Here is a 19,489-nt window from a genome sequence, read left to right as displayed (position 1 = left end):
CATTGAAACATCACAAACATCGAAGCGGCCAGGCCAACTGCGTAAAGTTAATCGCAAAGATGATTCGTTGAATTGGATTGAGTATGAACACGAATGTTCAAACAACAATACAGTTCTGAATCTACAGGGGAGGAAGAAACGTGGGGATCCCCCGCTCACGTTCCTGTTTGTTTAGGCATTTAATCGTTGGGAGCCACCATGCTAAGAAGTTTTGGTGCTCCGGGACCCTCTGGGATGGGACATTGTATTTCCACAAATGCCCAGGACACTATTTGCCGTAGTTATAGCGCCACAACTCGCTCACTGTTGGAGAAAAAGAAGGATAAGTATCAATAAAAAAAAAAAAAAACAATTCAAAGCTATTTAAAGTATCAAGCATAAAAAGTGTAAAAATTATTGGAAGCAATATGATCAATTCTCTGGTGAGTTTACAAAAAGCCAATATATTTGATCAAACTTGACATCAACGGTTTTAACGAAAAGAATGATTAATATGGAGAGGTATGGACACAATTTCTCTAACCTTTACAGGGGAAACAAAGTAAAAAAACTACTTCATTTGTGGTTGGTCCACAAGAAAGGTGTTGGAAAGATTTTAAAAATATAAATAATATTAATATTAATACTCACCTTATCAGATCACTAGTGCTGACCACACTCACCTATGCCCTGAAAAATAAACGAGCCTACCTCATATTGGGGTTCCTTTGTCTAACCTCTCCAGCTCTTGTTGGTGTGCTCATTCCATTCTATCGAACTTCCATCTCGGGACCGCCACGGACACGATGCAGCTACGTCGTGCGTGTATATGTGCAGCGCGACGCATACGCGTCAACTCGTCGGCACCCACACCATCGAATCGAGCACTGTCCGAAGCCGAGAGGTTCACCCCTCACTGCTCTCTCTCTCTCAGGACAAACACCGGCTCTCTCAGAGCTTCTCACCTCCCACATTTCTCCACAGTTTGGTCTGGTTAGTGTGGTCTTCAATCACCAATACAGCAGCAGTCCCATACGTCTTGACACTTCGAGTCATCGCAAACCAACACACAACAGTACAAAACACCGGCAAAATTAAAACACTTGACCTCTTCGTTGCCTTGTATGTGGGCCAGAGTACGCTCTCCACACAAACGCGTGCCTCCATCGGATGTCACACTAAAAAAATGAGCGCCGACTGACATAACGGGAGATTCTTACTCGATATCAGAGCCGAAAACCATCTTAAAATTTCGGTGTTTTTCACAAAACTACAAAAATACATACGAAAGCTTTGCAAACAATCACTGGGCCATTCTTGGCGAATCTTCTCTTTTCACGTTTGGTCTCGTATTTTTTCACAACACACGAGAGACTTTTTCTTCCCCACACTGCACACCAATACTGACACACTCTGGTACAAATTCCCAGAGAAGGGCAAAGCTCAAAACGCCATCTTGTCGCGAAGAAAAAACTTTTCTCTACACGAAAAAACACACAAATTCGATTAAAATTTGGAAAACTTCATCATTCATCTAGTCTTGTTGATCACGCGAATCGATTGAACTAATTTTCTTGAATTAATTTGACTTTTTTCACAAGAAAAAAACGGATTAAAAAACGCGTACCGAAAGAGACGACCGTACCACGCAACCAGTGTTGCCACTCCTAAGATTTGAAAATCATTTAATTAATCTTAAATAAATTGAGCTTGATTCTTCAGTTTTCCTTTTTAATATTATTTTCTTAATAAAATAGTAGTCATATAGTTAACCTAGAACATTTAAAAATCATATTTAATAAATCTGTTTTTTCACGAAAACCAAAATAGCGAAAAAAAATATTTCCGTCTTTTCGAAGGAATTTTAACGAATACTTAAATATTGCTCTAAAATGATTTTAAGAAATGTAGAAAAATGAATTTGCTGTCTTTTGCTTGCTTTTCAGTTTTCACTACCATTAACATTGAAAAAAATATCACTTTAATAAAAAAATATAAACAAAGCCTTCAAAACCAAATATCGGAGTGCTACTGGTAATTCCAATTTTTGATTCGAAAACTGTAAATTTGGAAAAAAGCTCAAAAGTGCCAGATTTAATTTTACACACTCAAATAAATGAAATACCACATCTTTATTCAGTGAAAAGAATATTTTTGCAGTTCTGTCCTGAAACAACTTACGTTACCTTTAATTCTCAAAAATAACAGAATATAAAATTTATATAAAAGTTCTACTATAAAAGTTTTTTAATTCACTTTAATGGGTGCTGAAAAGCAGAGCTTTTCAGCACTAGTTGAAAGCTGATTTTACTTAACACATGGATGTTTGACATAAAATTCCATTTCAGAAATGTTTTTCGCGATTCTTTTCAAATCTTAGAACTAACCCTAGGTTCAACCAAGGGTCCTGATTGCTCAAAATCAACCACTCCATTCGCGAGCACAAATAGCAGGCGACGCGATACTGCCCTGATGAATTCCTACCGTTTGTCACTCTATCACCATTCGCTCCCGAACACTCTCTTTTCTACTCTTCTCTCTCTCTGATCGGCTCAGTCTCCGAACGGTTCAGACAGGCCGATCGTCTCCGATCACTCTGAACTGAAAACATTTTTTCTCTGATGCGCTGCGTTATACTCATTGATTTGGGTTGCCTAAAATCAATGTTATCAATTAAATTGTGCATTTATTTTGATTTCATAACATTATAGACACCATACAAAGAAACTTCCACAAAGAAAAAATCAAATTGATGGCAAACTGAGGGCGTGAAGACAAAAAGACTGCCGCGCTGGCATTTTGTGAGAGTGGCTCTTCGCTGAGCATGGTAGTGTGTGAGTGTCTTCGAGCGATGGAGTAGGCAAATATTTTCACGATGTATTTGTTCGCTGAGTGAACAGTTCGGGCCACTCGCTGGCTGCTTGCGAGACTCATTCGCTCATGAATGCTAGCGGGTTAGAATAGGCGACGAATGGATAGGCGATGAGTGAGTGGTTTCTGTTCATTGAACCGAAAATCAGTACCCTTGGGTTCAACCTAAAGAGTATTAGTAAAAATCGGTGTGCATATTTGTTAAACTTGGTTTTGTTAGCATTGATTTCTGAAATTTCTTAAATTTCACCAAAAATGTGGTATTTCAGTATTTTACCAAATTCTCTCATTTTATAGCAATGCTTTTTTACGAATTTGCTTTAATAAAATTGTAATTAATGCTTTACAGTACATTTACAAAATAGATTAATTCTTTGTTTTGTTCTGTTATTGAAAATTTGAACTTGACACATACATTTTCTGCTCTAGAATCTAATTCAAACAATATAGTAAAAGAATTGTTCAGATTAAAAAAAAAATAAAACAAACAAAAAACAACACAATTGAATGGAAAAAACGGAAAATGAACTAAAAACAAGTTAATTTTAATATTCATGTAAAGCATGAATAAACTAGTTAAAAAATACCTGGATTTTTTATATTAAATTTTAATTACATTTTTTAAGCAAAACAAATCTCGTCGATACATTTTACAACACCTTTTTCCCTGAAACGATGGTATGTTGTGTAAATTCTCCCTTTTTTCATTTGTTTGCCCCCTCAGACTATTTTCGTTGGAAGAGGTAAAGGCCATACACATGCGTTTATATAAAAAAATATTAAAAACCTACTTTAGTCGGTCCGATTTGCAAGAAAAAACATAAATAGATAAGTTAAAACTGCATGTATTCATCTGACAATATTCAGATTAAAATAAAATTCGGTACTACTTACGACATTTTGTTTACTAAATACACTACAATCCAATTTTAAATTGCAATTAAAATGATTACGGTAATCTAGTCATTGTAAGTTAAAAATTTAAAATTGGTGAAATTTCCCAATTCGGATAGTTTGCATTATATGATTTAAATCCAATTATGTCATCTTATCAATTTACGAACTAACTTATCTAGATTGAAATGATATTATGTAGAGGTTACAAAATGTAAAAAAGTGAAGACATTATCCTTCCAAATATTGGAAATGAGGAAAATGTTATTGAATCTCAAAAGAACAAAATGAATGTCTTCAAGGTAATTTTAAATATATTTTTTTGCTAATCTTTAATTAAACTGAATTTTATATTATAGCTCGGGAATTGATAGCGTGTATGCAGCAATTTTAAAAGTGAATCTTTCCCTGTTCCTGAGGGGAACACCCGTGAAGAGTATCGGGGCCGGCTTTTACAAAGCGGATACAGTGACAGTTTATTAATCAACGTAATGTTAACATGTTATGTTTAATGTTAGCATTCCATAGGTTGTCTTCCTAAGGTTTCTTGAAAAGGTCCAGTTTATGACGATACACTACCTTCCCTTTACTAAGCAATCGATTCCAGAAGGGAAAAGATCACCAGTCGTGTTAGTCTGAGCCGGGATTTGAACCCCGATCTACCGCTTACGAGGCGGAAGCGTTACCACTGGGCTACGTGGCTCGGTCTCGGAAATTTTAAAGGTTTTTTGAAATTAAAATCAAACAGTTGATTGCACGTTTCAATTCGTAGTTATGAACTTGTAGATTACTCGTACTAAAAAAACCAAAACACAAATAAAAATCAATCGCCACATTCGAGAATTACGAGTTTAGAGAAAAGCTTTTTTACACCCCTGCCCAAAAGTTAAGCTTCTTACCTGTCTGCTGCGGGAGTGCAAATCTAAAATTAATTATCCTAGCCAAAGAGAAAGAGGGAAAACTTTTTCACTTCAGCAACTAGCCAACACACACACACACAAACACAAGAGAACGAGAGTTGACTAAGATAAAACCCCGGGACTAGGACGACACCCACGGGTGTAGTAACAGCAGCTACTATACAAACTCCGATGTGTTGGCTGGCAGGTTGGGTGTTTGTTTATGTTTTAGGTTCGTCCCTCAGTCCCATGGATTCGGAAGGTGGAGTCGATGGGCGAGGATTAACGGCTAAAAGGAGGTGCTGTCTCGATTAAATAATGGCCCCCGGTGTTGCGATAAGACAACACTGGAGTTCCCCCGCCCCCCCCTCACAGCCCAACAACGACCTCCTCACCCGTCAAGTGAATGTGAAAGGAAAGTTTGAGCAGTTTTAGTGCCATTTTGGGTCGCGTTACGCGTGGTCTTGGAAGATGCTCTGAAAGTTGTAGCACTATTTTGCTGGGAAAAGTTCATATTTTTGTGTGACACCACAAAACGGTGATTTACGAGGTTGGTATCGGTTTTGCACCTTCGAGGTGAATGGATTGTCAGGGAGGGAGAAAAGTTTGCCAAGTTATACGATTTTAAAATTAATGGAATGACTCAAAAGTTTGACAATAAAACATTCCAAAAATCAATAAATCACAACAAACAAATTTGTTTTGCAACGATAATTGCACATCTGCATTCCATATCGCAATACAGTTCCTCAGTATTCTCCTCAGTTGTTTTCCCTGAATTAATACGGTTCATAAATGATGAAGTCGAATCGTTTGTGTGTTCTCCCCACAAAAGCTCGTAGAATAAATCGAAGCAGTTCGCTCTCTGTGCCAACATTATTTGCTGTACAAAATGTTGGTATGTTTGCACTACACCCTGTGTGATTGTTCACCTGTCTGTTTGTGTGTATGAATGTGTGCGAGAATGTTTTCCTTTTTATTGCCAACTGTAGCAATGCAACGGGCCACAATGAATGCAATTTTTTCTTGCTACATTTTCCCACACAACCCGTTCCCCCCTCCTACCCCCCGTGGGAAGTTTATTTCCTTTCGAGCAAAGGAAACCCAAGCTTTCTCAGGAAGAAAGGCATTTTCCAGTTCATAAAACACGAAACGCGACGACAACGACTTGCTGGGGCTGGATTTGGAGCCCGAGAACTCGAGGGAAATGACTTTTTTTGCAACTTGGTTCACCGTTGAATGGGGTTGAGTTTGGTTTTGTGTCGTTCTAAAAAGTTTGTTTTCGGAAAACAAAAAAAAAATTAACATTAAGCATTAAACATTAAACATCAAACATCAAACATTAAACAGCAAACATCAAACATTAAACATTAATCATCAAACATTAAACATTAAACATTAAACATTAAACATTAAACATTAAACATTAAACATTAAACATTAAACATTAAACATTAAACATTAAACATTAAACATTAAACATTAAACATTAAACATTAAACATTAAACATTAAACATTAAACATTAAACATTAAACATTAAACATTAAACATTAAACATTAAACATTAAACATTAAACATTAAACATTAAACATTAAACATTAAACATTAAACATTAAACATTAAACATTAAACATTAAACATTAAACATTAAACATTAAACATTAAACATTAAACATTAAACATTAAACATTAAACATTAAACATTAAACATTAAACATTAAACATTAAACATTAAACATTAAACATTAAACATTAAACATTAAACATTAAACATTAAACATTAAACATTAAACATTAAACATTAAACATTAAACATTAAACATTAAACATTAAACATTAAACATTAAACATTAAACATTAAACATTAAACATTAAACATTAAACATTAAACATTAAACATTAAACATTAAACATTAAACATTAAACATTAAACATTAAACATTAAACATTAAACATTAAACATTAAACATTAAACATTAAACATTAAACATTAAACATTAAACATTAAACATTTAACATTAAACATTAAACATTAATCATTAAACATTAAACATTAAACATTAAACATTAAGCAATTTTCTTATACAATCTACATCAGAACAAGTAATTTGTTTGGATGTATGAAACATTTTGTTATTGTGTTTTTGAAAATGATTTTTTGATTGATTTGATGGCTTCGGCAAAGTAGTAAAATATCATTAAACAAAATTGAAAAAACGGCAAGCGATGTTTTTTTTAATATAACTTTTTTATTTCTTAAAGTTGATTTTCCAATATGACTTTTTATTTTTTTGATATGTTTTAGAGAATTAAAAAAATACATATTTTAAGACAAAGTGTATGATGGTGCAAAAGCAGATGTAGAAGACAAGAAAATTTCGTTTTTTTTTTGAAAATATTGGAAAAAAACGAACCTATTTTTATTTTTTTCTTAACCCTCTACAACCTAACCCCGCCTCTAAACGGGCTTCGATCTAAAAAATCGCCAAAAATCAAATTTCCAACCGATTTTTGATCTTTAAAAAGCATTGGAAAGCAGAACTTTTAAAATTTTAGAAAAAATGAGGGTTGGAAGTTTAACTTGTTTTATGTGACTTTGCCAATGTTTTTAAAAATGTCATTTTTTTAGGGGTCAATTTTGGCTGTGTTTTTCAGTAACATTTTCTATATTTTCAGCAAAAAGAAGTATGTAGTAATTTTTGTAGTGTCCCAGACTATGCCTCTACGCATTTTTTTGCAATTTAAATGATGATAGTGCCATTCTATAGCAAAAAATGTGAAAAACATGCAAAAAATAGAAAAAGTGACTGCAAAATCGTGAAAATTAGATAGGCAAAATGTAATTACATATATCAGGTGGTAGAATAGGCCAAATACTACCAAAAACAAACATAAACTAAACAAGATAAATGCAAATTAAAATACTAAAAATAAAACAAGAAAAACTTAAAACAAGAGAAGTAAAGTTTTTCGTAGAACAAAAGTTGCTCAAAATGACCTCCTGAACACGGGAAAAATAAATATTTTCGAAAAAAAAATTGGGCAGTAGAGGGTTAAACCGAATCAATTGCAATCAATATTTACTTTGCATTTTTTTTATAAAGTGTGTCGTTCTTATGTTTTTATCTTTTTTGAGTTTATATTTTTGATTTTTTGATATTTTGTATTTTAAAAATACTTCCTGAAAATAATATTTGATACATTGATAAAATTTCATACAATTTTATCTCAAATACTTTGAAAATTGAACAGTTTGTTTCTGAGAAACAGCCTAACCAAAAAAGCAAATTAATTATTTTTTTTTCTATTTGTTATCTTATTAGCCTGCAATTTTTAACTGACATTACCTCGGAAACTATTTTTCGATATTCAAAGTTAAAAAATAAAACATATGTGAAATTTTCCGCTGTTTTCAATCAATGTAATTTACATAACTTTATCTTTCGTTCAAAATATAAAATGAGGAAAAGTTTTTAAAAGTTTATAAATCTATATTTGCGTTTTACAAATTATCAAAAAAAAAAATATATATATAAATATTTCAGCATCTTGGATTATATTTTTGACACGTGATTTGCATTTTAAATACTACATTTTTTAATAATTGATAATTTTTTCTAATAAAAATTTAAAAACATCAGACTATCATTTCAATACAATTTTTTAAACAGTTTATGAAAAAACAAGTCAAACATTTGTAGTTGCATCGTTGTTTTAATTTTTTATTGATTTTTTTTGTATGATTTTAACCAACTTTTTATTTATTTTAAGAAATGTTATCAATAATTTTAAATTATTTTTAAGAGATTTCCATGCAAACATTCCTTTGTTGTCGAGCTTGGGATTTTATGTGTTAATTATATATCAAATTAAATCAATGAATCGATATTGTTAAGTAAGGAAATAAGCTTAAATTCAAAATCTGTGACAAATTTAAAAAAAAAAATGGTCTCAAGTCACTTCCTCCTACTGTCCCCGGGCCCACAAATCCTGCAGTCAAAGTGCCACGTGGCACCAGCAGAAACAGCGCGGAAAGACAAAAGATTATAAATTATACACTTTATGGCTACTAATTCATGTAAATACCCATAAAGGCATATGGATTACTCAATTTCGTTCCCGGAGCCTCGGAAAAACGATGCCGCCGTCGTCGTCGTCATACACGTGGTCGTTGGTTGGGTGGTGCAGTCAACCCTTACCCACCCTTCTTTTTCGTCGTGGATTAGCAAGCCAGAAAGAGAGTGCATCGGGTGAATGAATCATAAGAAATTGCCTCTTGGTGGAAAGCCCCCTTTCAGACGGTTTGTGGAAAAGTGGAAAATTCACAAGATTGTACAATTTCATGCAACTTTTAAAATGGCTTGAGTTGCGAGGGAGGGGGCCGCGGGCTACGGGCATAAATTTTCACCCCTGCACCACCATCACCTTTGAGGAGCAGTGAAATTATGGCAATCAGTCGCACCCTGAGCAGAGGCGGGTGGTAATTGTGGGGTTTGGAAAAATGGTGCTTTGTGATTGTGCTCGTAAAATGAAACCAGCCAAGAAGAGTGCCGAAGGAGTTTATGAGATTTGAACCAGCTTTTACTCGCAGAACTCCCAGTTTGACGTGATTGTTGGTATTTTGTGTCAATCTTAAGGCAGCGGCTGTGAACCGGAATGGGTTTGAGATTTAATTGGATGTTTTTCCATGAAAAAGTGCGATGAAACTTGAAAAAAGCGTAGATTTTTGAAAATCATTTTAAATCAATGCGTTGCTTCAGAGCAGAAGAGAAAACAAATTAGCCGGAAAACTCTATTCTTATCGCGCAAATTGAAAATAAACATTCCACCTTAATTACGATCGCATAAATCTCACTTAGCTGAATAGACACGTCATCAAAAGCCGTTGAAAGTCGGTTGTTGATGCTGCTCGTCAAATATCATCCCATTTTTCTTTCGTTTTTGCTTCCAGCGTGGAAAATAAACGATTCCCGGAAAAATATGGCACCCACTTTCAGCGAGAACGAACTTCCCATTCACCGTCCGGGGAATTGATTTTGTTGTTTCCCTGTATTTTTTTTTTCGTTGTCTGTCTGTAACAACAACAGTCGACTGATTGAAACGTTACCATTATCTTTGATCACCAGCATCAACCCTTCCGGAGGGCGCACACAGACGGCGAATGACCCAGATTTTGGCCCTTCACGATCCCCTTGAGTAATGACTACGAATCCATCACCGAGTCTTCCATTCCGGCGAACTTTTGTTTCATCTTATCAATATTATGCTCGCTTTCGCTACTCGTTCCAGAGTTCTGGAAACGTTACTTTTGCAAGTTAAGGGGCTATGTCGCAAAACATTAATACGTTCTGCAAATTGCCTAACCAACGGCGATTTTCCCTTAGATTTTTGAAAGCATGTAATGCAACAGGTTTACCTTTAGGCGATTTTTAAAACTTACTGCACGCACCTCACCCCTTAAGGTTTGCTAATACTGACAAATTTATGCCACTAGTGATACCCCATCACCATCGCCATGTCGAAAGCTGGTACCTTAGCGCTCGCGTCAACTCAGTTTTATTACGCACTTTATTTACCGGAAATAGACGATTTATTACCTTGCATCACTCAAACTGATTTGCGATTGTTTTGTTTCCTGTTACTTTGATACTTTTGATACTCTTTTCCTCTTCTATCACTTGGGTTTACCTTTTTTTTTATTTCTTCTTCGATCTAATCTCACGAAAGATAGCCAACCCTATTACTCACGGAAGAGATTTATTCGTGATTGTTTTCTTTTTTCTCTCTCCATTTTCTCGCCTCAAGAACCAAATCTCGTGGATCCGGCGGCGGGACTGGCACATCCTGTCCAGCGGCGCCCAGATGTACACCAACGACGAGCGGTTCGCGATCCTGCACACGCCCGGCTCGAACACGTGGACGCTGCAGATCAAGTTCGTGCAGCGGAGGGACCACGGCACCTACGAGTGTCAGGTGAGTTTCACTTAAATCGATCTTCAAAAACTTATTGAAAAAAAATCAAGAAAAATACAAAAATACAAAAATACAAAAATACAAAAATACAAAAATACAAAAATACAAAAATACAAAAATACAAAAATACAAAAATACAAAAATACAAAAATACAAAAATACAAAAATACAAAAATACAAAAATACAAAAATACAAAATACAAAATACAAAAATACAAAAATACAAAATACAAAAATACAAAAATACAAAAATACAAAAATACAAAAATACAAAAATACAAAAATACAAAAATACAAAAATACAAAAATACAAAAATACAAAAATACAAAAATACAAAAATACAAAAATACAAAAATACAAAAATACAAAAATACAAAAATACAAAAATACAAAAATACAAAAGGGTAATTCTCCGCCAACTCACACAGCAGTTGCCCCGACCCCTCTTCGATTTGCGTGAAACTTTGTCCTAAGGGGTAACTTTTGTCCCTGATCACGAATCCGAGGTCCGTTTTTTGATATCTCGTGACGGAGGGGCGGTACGACCCCTTCCATTTTTGAACATGCGAAAAAAGAGGTGTTTTTCAATAATTTGCAGCCTGAAACCACATCGGTAGAACTTGAGATTCAAAAAGAGGGATTTATACAGTGCTGCCTCTAGCGGTGGAGAGCTCCAACTTTTATAACAGATTTTATAATAGATTTAACCGAGGGGTTGATCAACAGCACGATTTTTTCTCCAGCCTGAGCTCGAAACACAACTTTAGAACCCCTTGACTGATAGAAACTGGAATAAACTGTTATACACATAAAAGAAAACAACAACGTAGCTGGCCATGCAAAAAAACAATTTTCTAATGTTTACAAATTTCCGTCCATCTTCAAGAACCATTTTCGTTCATATTACATTGCGTCCTAAAAGAAACGGATTTCCATAAAAAAAAATCTGATGAAAAATGTTTAGTGTGAACATCACATGATCGAGAACCGGAGAAGTGCCATCTGAATGGATTATTTTCCGGTGGTTGGGGATAGTTGGATTTGACATGAGTTGAACTGAAATAAACATTACGCTTGAAAGGTACGGTAGTTATTTAAAAACAAGTGGTTCAATGAAGCAATTTTAAATGTGCCTCCAAGTGATAACTTCTGTTGTCTTAGTTGATGTCACCAGGCCAAGTTTTTTTAACTTTCAATCTGTACTCTTGTTAAGATTGTTGTTTATGGAAGACGCAAAACGCAAAAGCTTAACATTGCGTGTGATGGCCAGTTTAACGGAAACACATTTTCACTTAATTTTTAGTTGATAAAAATGTGCAAATCGTGATGAGCTTGTTTGTTTTGATTCGTTGCTACGAATGTCAGTCTAACTGGTATACATTTTCTTTTATGAGATCGTAGTGTGCTGAGAAATCATCCAGGACAAATTTATCGTAGAACACTAATGAACTGATTTCTCGTCACACTTTTTGAGCAGAAATTTGTTCAGAGTTCCACGGATGTGCTGAAACGGTGATGAGATAGAAATTTGGTGTCAAAGGGACTTTTATGTAAAATTAGACGCCCGATTTGATGGCGTACTCAGAATTCCGAAAAAACGTATTTTTCATCGAAAAAAAACACTAAAAAAGTTTTAAAAATTCTCCCATTTTCCGTTACTCGACTGTAAAAAATTTTGGAACATGTCATTTTATGGGAAATTTAATGTACTTTTCAAATCTGCATTGTCCCAGAAGGGTCATTTTTTCATTTAGAACAAAATTTTTCATTTTAAAATTTCGTGTTTTTTCTAACTTTGCAGGGTTATTTTTTAGAGTGTAACAATGTTCTACAAAGTTGTAGACCAGACAATTACAAAAATTTTGATATATAGACATAAGGGGTTTGCTTATAAACATCACGAGTTATCGCGATTTTACGAAAAAAAGTTTTGAAAAAGTTGGTCGTCATCGATCATGGCCGTTCATGGTCATCCGCGACAGACACGGACGAAGAAACAAAGAGAAACGCAAAAAGTAACTTTTTCAAAACTTTTTTTCGTAAAATCGCGATAACTCGTGATGTTTAAAAGCAAACCCCTTATGTCTATACAGCAATTCCATTTGAAAAGAGCCTAAACCAAAAAAAAAGTTCTCCGATCGGGCTCAAAATTTTTCTGGGGGTTCCTTGGCCAAAATAATTAGACCCGTATTTTTTTGTTTGGCCATTAGGGTGGCCTACATCGTGCTAGGGTGGTTCAAAAAATGGCAATTTTCGTCATTTTCGCAAAAACCACTTTTTCTAAAAATCATATCTCCGCGCCATTTCATCCGATTTTAGCTGTCTTAGACGCAAAGAAAGGTGATGAGTTTGGCTATTTGGGAAAAATAGTAAAAGTTCCAAAATCTAGCTTAACTATTGAAAAGTCGTATGAAAACTTAAAATGGCGTTTTGACCGTGTCTGGACCAAAGAGCCTATGTCTGAAAATATTTTATCGGATTCCTCGGAAAATTTCACATAACATATCAAAAAATTGGCGATGTCGAACCGTACGTTTCCGAGATATGATTTTTGAAAAAAACTGCGTTTTCGACGCGCCACGCGCAAAAACGGAAAATGACGAAATCGGCAAAAAATCAACTTTTTCCACTAAAACTGCGATAACTTTAAAATTTCAGCGATGACCTATAGATGTTATGGTACCAAAAGTTGCGTCTCTCAATTACGAAAATTTTGGTACCCAGACATGTATAGGTCATCGCTGAAATTTTAAAGTTATCGCAGTTTTAGTGAAAAAAGTTGATTTTGCCGATTTCGTCATTTTCCGTTTTTGCGCGTGGCGCGTCGAAAACGCAGTTTTTATTTTCAAAAATCGTATCTCCAAAACGTACGGTTCGACATCGCCAATTTTGATATGTTATGTGAAATTTTCCGAGGAAATAAAATATTTTCAGACATAGGCTCTTTGGTCCAGACACGGTCAAAACGCCATTTTAAGTTTTCATACGACTTTTCAATAGTTAAGCTAGATTTTGGAACTTTACTATTTTTCCCAAATAGCCAAACTCATCACCTTTCTTTGCGTCTAAGACAGCTAAAATCGGATGAAATGGCGCGGAGATTTTTAGAAAAAGTGGTTTTTGCGAAAATGACGAGCCATTTTTTGAACCACCTAGCACGATGTAGGCCACTAATGGCCAAACAAAAAATACGGGTCTAATTATTTTGGCCCAAAAATTTTGAGCCCGATCGGAGAACTTTTTTGGTTTAGGCTCTTTCAAATGGAATTGCTGTATATATCAAAATTTTTGTAATTGTCTGCTCTACAACTTTGTAGAACATTGTTACACTCTAAAAAATAACCCTGCAAAGTTAGAAAAAACACGAAATTTTAAAATGAAAAATTTTGTTCTAAATGAAAAAATGACCCTTCTGGGACAATGTAGATTCGAAAAGTACATTAAATACCCCATAAAATGACATGTTCCAAAATTTTTTACAGTCGAGTAACGGAAAATGGGAGAATTTTTAAAACTTTTTTAGTGTTTTTTTCGATGAAAAATACGTTTTTTCGGAATTCTGAGTACGCCATCAAATCGGGCGTCTAATTTTACATAAAAGTCCCTTTGACACCAAATTTCTATCTCATCACCGTTTCAGGCTGCAAATTATTGAAAAACACCTCCTTTTCGCATGTTCAAAAATGGAAGGGGTCGTACCGCCCTCCGTCACGAGATATCAAAAAACGGACCTCGGATTCGTGATCAGGGACAAAAGTTACCCCTTAGGACAAAGTTTCACGCAAATCGAAGAGGGGTCGGGGCAACTTTTCCCGATTTCGTGTGAGTTGGTAGAGAATTACCCAAAAACAAAGGCAGTATTTTTTCAAGTGTCACAGAACATGGCTCTTCGCATTTGCATTACAATTTAAATGATAATGGTGCCATTTTATAGCAGAAAATGTGAAAAAAACAAACGAAAAATTGAGAAAGTGACAGAAAAAATATGCAAAATTAGATAGGCAAATTGTTATGATAGAAGGTGGTAGAATATGCCAAATACTACTTAAAACAAACATAAACTAAACAAGATAAATGCAGAAAATGTAAAAATTAAACATGAAAAACTTACAACAAGACAAGCAAAGTTTTTTGTAGAACAAAAGTTGCTCAAAATGACCACGTAAACACAGGAAAAATAAAAAATACGGAAAAAATTGGGCAGTAGAGAGTTAAAAAACATTTCAAACACATACATTTGAGCAATTCTTAATTAAAACCGGAATTGGTTATAATTTAGTTTTTGATTTGGTTCAAACTTTGAGGGGTCTTTCACTGAGACCAAAATTGTCATTATGAGTCATTGGTTACTTTTAAAAGACTCTATACAATTTTGGCATCTGTCCGTACAATAAAGGTACGTAAATATTCGATAATCTGTAAATTTTGAAGGAATATTCTTATCGATTTACAGATTTCAGCAAAGTTGTAGGTTTTGATAAGAACCAGACAGAAATTTTTTTGGCCGATTTTATATTAACTCAAAATACAAATTTCAAAAATCCTTATTTTTTTATTTTTGAATTGTTTAAATGTTCTTAAATTTACAAAAACCGCAACTTATGTGATTTTGAGAATTATAGGCAAAAAATTTGCAACAGAATTTTTATTATTTTAAAGAAAAGTGTAATTTTTTCACGTTGTTGTCCATTCCTGAAAATGTTTTTTTTTTAATTTTCAAAAATAATTGTCATTTAGGTTGGACCCCTGGTTGCTGAAATACATTAATGAAAAAGAAACAATTAAATTAATTTTTTGAATTTCATCCAAATATTCCTACATTTTCTAATGCCAATATCTCAGCAACTTATTTTCCAAGTTTTAATGTTGAAAAATTTAAATTTTTGGAAAATTTTAGAATCAAGACTAACATTTTAAAAGGGCTTGATAATGATTGTTTGGCCCTTTTGAAATGTCTTTTGAGGTTTTTCTTTTTCATTGGGTTTAAGAACAGTTTAAGAAGCTTTGAGTTATTCTATAGCCTCATAGGATGACAAAAACCTGTGTTGAGTTTATTGACACTTTTTCATATAAATGTGACGGATTATCTTGATGGAAAAGTTGTAAATTCTTCAAATATTGAACATAAAATTATTATGCTAAATTTACTCCTCACGCGATTATATGGTTTTGAAAATATTTAAAAAATGAAAAATAAAAAGTTTACCAAGAAGTGAGATTCAAAAACATTTTTAATTAGCCAAAATTCTGCAACGATAGTGAATATCGATTTGGTCAAGCAATGGCAAAATATGTAAATTAACCCAACACAAAAAGTGTTTTCTACTTTCAATCATTTTGGCATATCTGAAATAAAAAAAAAAACTTCCACCCAGCAGTCTAGTCTAGCCAAGCCGGAAGGGTAAAAGTGATCTAAATTGTAAATCTCGAAACCATTCCGTCCCGTCAACTGTGTCCTCTAGCATGAGACAAGGTGGCGAATAGAGTCAAGTTGGGCAGGTAAGCAGACACTAGAAAGTTGCGGGAATCGTTTTATTTTTGATTCATTTGAGGAAAGTGACTTTAAACATGAACCAGGTTTGCTTTATTGGCTTGTGTCGTGAAAAAGCTCACAGATAAGGTGAGGAATAGAAGAGGCTTTAAAAGTAAATTGAATTGTTTTAAAATTTCGTTCCACGTCTATGTTACGAATTTCAAAAATCATTCTATCCCTTTCTAGTGAGTTGAAAATAGCAAGGCGATAAGAGATGGAAAACACCTCCCCGTCCGGCACTTTTTACTCCCTTTAATGGATTTTTTTCACAAAAGTAGTTTATAGTTTTCCATTCCTATTCCGTTCTCTCACTTTACTGCAGGCACGATTTTTTTGCTAGCCCCCGAAGGGAAGGTGATCTATTTGTGTGGGAAAAGCCAAAAGGGGAAAATTTATTCCGGGACGTAAATCTATTTGGCAAGAATGAAATCGTTGCACAGAGATTGAAAGGTGGAAATGGAAAAACAGGAACATAAAAGTCTTAAATAAATTTTAATCTTTATGGCTGCCAGTTGGGATATTGATGGTCATGCAAAAAAGGGGAAAATGTTTCTAACCAGACGTCCGTCAACTTAGCCGGAGGGGAAAAAATCTTGGAGATCTTTCTCTAAGCAGAGAGTTTTTAATTAAGTTAGTTTCATACTAGATGAAACATTGACGTTCATCGTTGCGGGTTGTTTGCAGTACTAATTAATCAACTTGCTACTTATTTCCAGTGGTGCATAAGATTCTTCATGGAAAACTTGCAGAACGAGCTTATAATTGAGTAATTCTCTTCGTTTTCGCAAGAGATTTAATAATGGATTAAAATAATATTCATTTTTCTTGATTTTTAAAAATGTTACAGTTCGTATCATACAAAATTTACTTTAAAAAAAAATATGCCAAGCAAATAAGCAATCAAAATTGAAAATAAATGTCAAGTCTAACTATTCCTAGAACGATACATTGAAAAATATTGATATGAATACTGATTTTGACCACTTTCCAAGATTGTATAACTCACTGTGCTGACTCCCATTTTCTCGTGTTGCTTGATTTCCTTCCTGAATGGCTCTATTGGAAGGTTTTTGCTCTCTTAACTATTCTTGGCCTGATTTAAAGCAAAAAAAAAAATCTCTCTCTTCAATTATTCACTCGGTCACGTCACGTGTCTCCTTAACGAGAAAACGAGCACTTTTTCCCCATAAAGTTCAGTTTTTTTTTTTCTTCTTTAAATATTCTCATCTTTATGCTCATGAACTTTGTTAACTTGAAGTGACCCGAACATACGGTAATAACTAAATTCATGCCATTTTAATAACAAATAATGTTAAAAATAACAGAAAGTGTTATGGAATCTTCTTGTCAAATACATTTTTGCATAAGAGTTTAATAACAGTTTATGTTATAATAACAAAGTTTGTTATTGGTCTGATATTGGTTGAAAGCCAAAAAAACTTTGAAATAACATTTTTTGTTATGGAAGAATACCTCCAACTGTTATTGGGATGATCGGATTAGCTGTAAAAATAACAAAAATAATAACGAAGATAACTTAAAAATGTTATTAGTCGCTGTTATTACAATAACAATCCAGTAACAAAAATTTCATAACGACAAATAACAAATCTTGTTATAAATAACAAAAAATGTTCTTGGCCTAGTATTTTCAAATATCCAAAAATGTTATTCTCAAGTTATTTCCGTCTGCCCGGGCATTACGACGAATAACAAAACTTGTTATAACTAACATAAAATGTTATCGGCCTAGTATTTTTAAGTATCAAAAAATGTTATTCCCAAGTTATTTCCGTCTGCTCGGGGAACTATTATGAGGGAAATTATTTTCCTAATATTTTTTTTCATAAATTTACCATTTCAACTTAAATATTTGCAGTTTTCAAGTTTTTAAATCTAAATGTCACACCACCTGGAAAAAAAATAAAAGAAAAGGATTCCCAAAGAAAATGCTCATCCCCTCGTCGTTGGATTCAATTTTCCGTTTAACTGGTTGCAGAAGCAATTAAAATTAAAAATTCTATCCACCTTTTGAATCCCGTCCCGAGGATGGTTGCGCCTGCGGCTCACTACTTGGGCACGGCCAACTCCGGAGCAGTCGGTCCACCTGTGAAGAAGCAAAACGAACAGCATCAGAAATCCTTTTCGCTTTTGTAACTTTGGTGACGTTGCCGCCGCCGCCGGGTAATGCTTGACTGCTTCAACCACCGGCAGTGAGGGCGAAACCAACGGTGACAGCTGACAGCTGTTCGGGAAGGGACCGTCAGGTGGAAAGTTGGTTTCCATCGTTGGTCGTTCTCGGAGTGGAACGGAAAAAAAAAATTCCCCGTAATAATCAGTACAGCGTGAAATTTTCCTTTCCCTTGATTTCCATCGCCCCTGTCGGGTTTCCACGCCGGGTGGATCTTAATGAGTGATCCTAGCAGAGATGCAAAAATTTTCAATTTAGTTAATTTTCAATTTTTGATGCTCTTTTTTCCCCCTCGAGGGTGGATGGAAAAATTACATTCCAACACAGCGCCGCTGGGGAGTGGCTCCAATTTCTCGTAATCTTGTGATCATAATTGGCTGATAATGAATGCAAAGTGCGGGAGAATCTTGTATCGTGTGACCGCTGGCCAAATTGACCACTCTGGCAGTATGGTTGGTTTTAACTTTTTACTGATAAAGCTGGTACAAATAATTTTAAAGTTTTTTTCTAAAACTTCAAAATTTCTATGGAAGTTTAAGTGAAATTAGGTGTAATCAATTTAAAATGCATTCCCCTGCATCTAGAGTAATGTCTTGCATGTTTAGGTTTATTTCAAAAATCCTTAGACTTTTTGCAAATTGTCGATGTACAGTTCCACAAAAATATATTTTTTGCTGATTTTTGTAAACTATCGATAGCTAAATAATTGAACTAGTTTGAAGTGCATTTTCAACACATATTTTTATTCAAAAGTTGAGACTATGAGTTATTATTCAGATTTTTAATTATTTTGTCGTCTGAAAACGTCTAATATTTAACAAAATAAATAAATATTTTTCAACTTAAATTTTTTGTTAATTCTTCAATACAAACGAACATTACATGCCTTAACAAAATATCGAAAATTTGTTTAATAATTTCATAAACGGATCGATAGGAAGCACGTTCTGGAGATCCAATAATCGATTGTTTATTGAACAGTTCATTTTTTATGGAATATTGTGTAGACGAACGAATGATGAACATCCATATAAAAAAATTAATTTTATCAGATAACTAGGCTTATTGATTTTTCATGCTAAAAAGGATGCCTACACAAAATTTCACGGAAATTTCACGGAACGTGGAAAATGCTAAAATAACCT

General features: G+C 34.1%; 1 protein-coding gene across 2 annotated transcripts in view; it reads left to right on the top strand.

The window, feature by feature from the left end:
• Nucleotides 1-19,489, top strand: part of LOC6047478 (zwei Ig domain protein zig-8) — a 560,935-nt gene that overhangs the window by 333,286 nt on the left and 208,160 nt on the right. For both annotated transcript variants that reach the window (XM_038265147.1, XM_038265146.1), the window contains exon 5: nt 10,452-10,619. In XM_038265147.1, the coding sequence (XP_038121075.1) occupies nt 10,452-10,619 (168 nt within the window). The remainder of the gene's footprint in view (nt 1-10,451; nt 10,620-19,489) is intronic.

This window comes from Culex quinquefasciatus, chromosome 3, assembly GCF_015732765.1.
Source record: "Culex quinquefasciatus strain JHB chromosome 3, VPISU_Cqui_1.0_pri_paternal, whole genome shotgun sequence".
Taxonomy (NCBI): Eukaryota; Metazoa; Arthropoda; class Insecta; order Diptera; family Culicidae; genus Culex; species Culex quinquefasciatus.
Note: the sequence above shows the minus strand (reverse complement) of the source record. Positions and strands in the feature narration are given on the sequence as shown.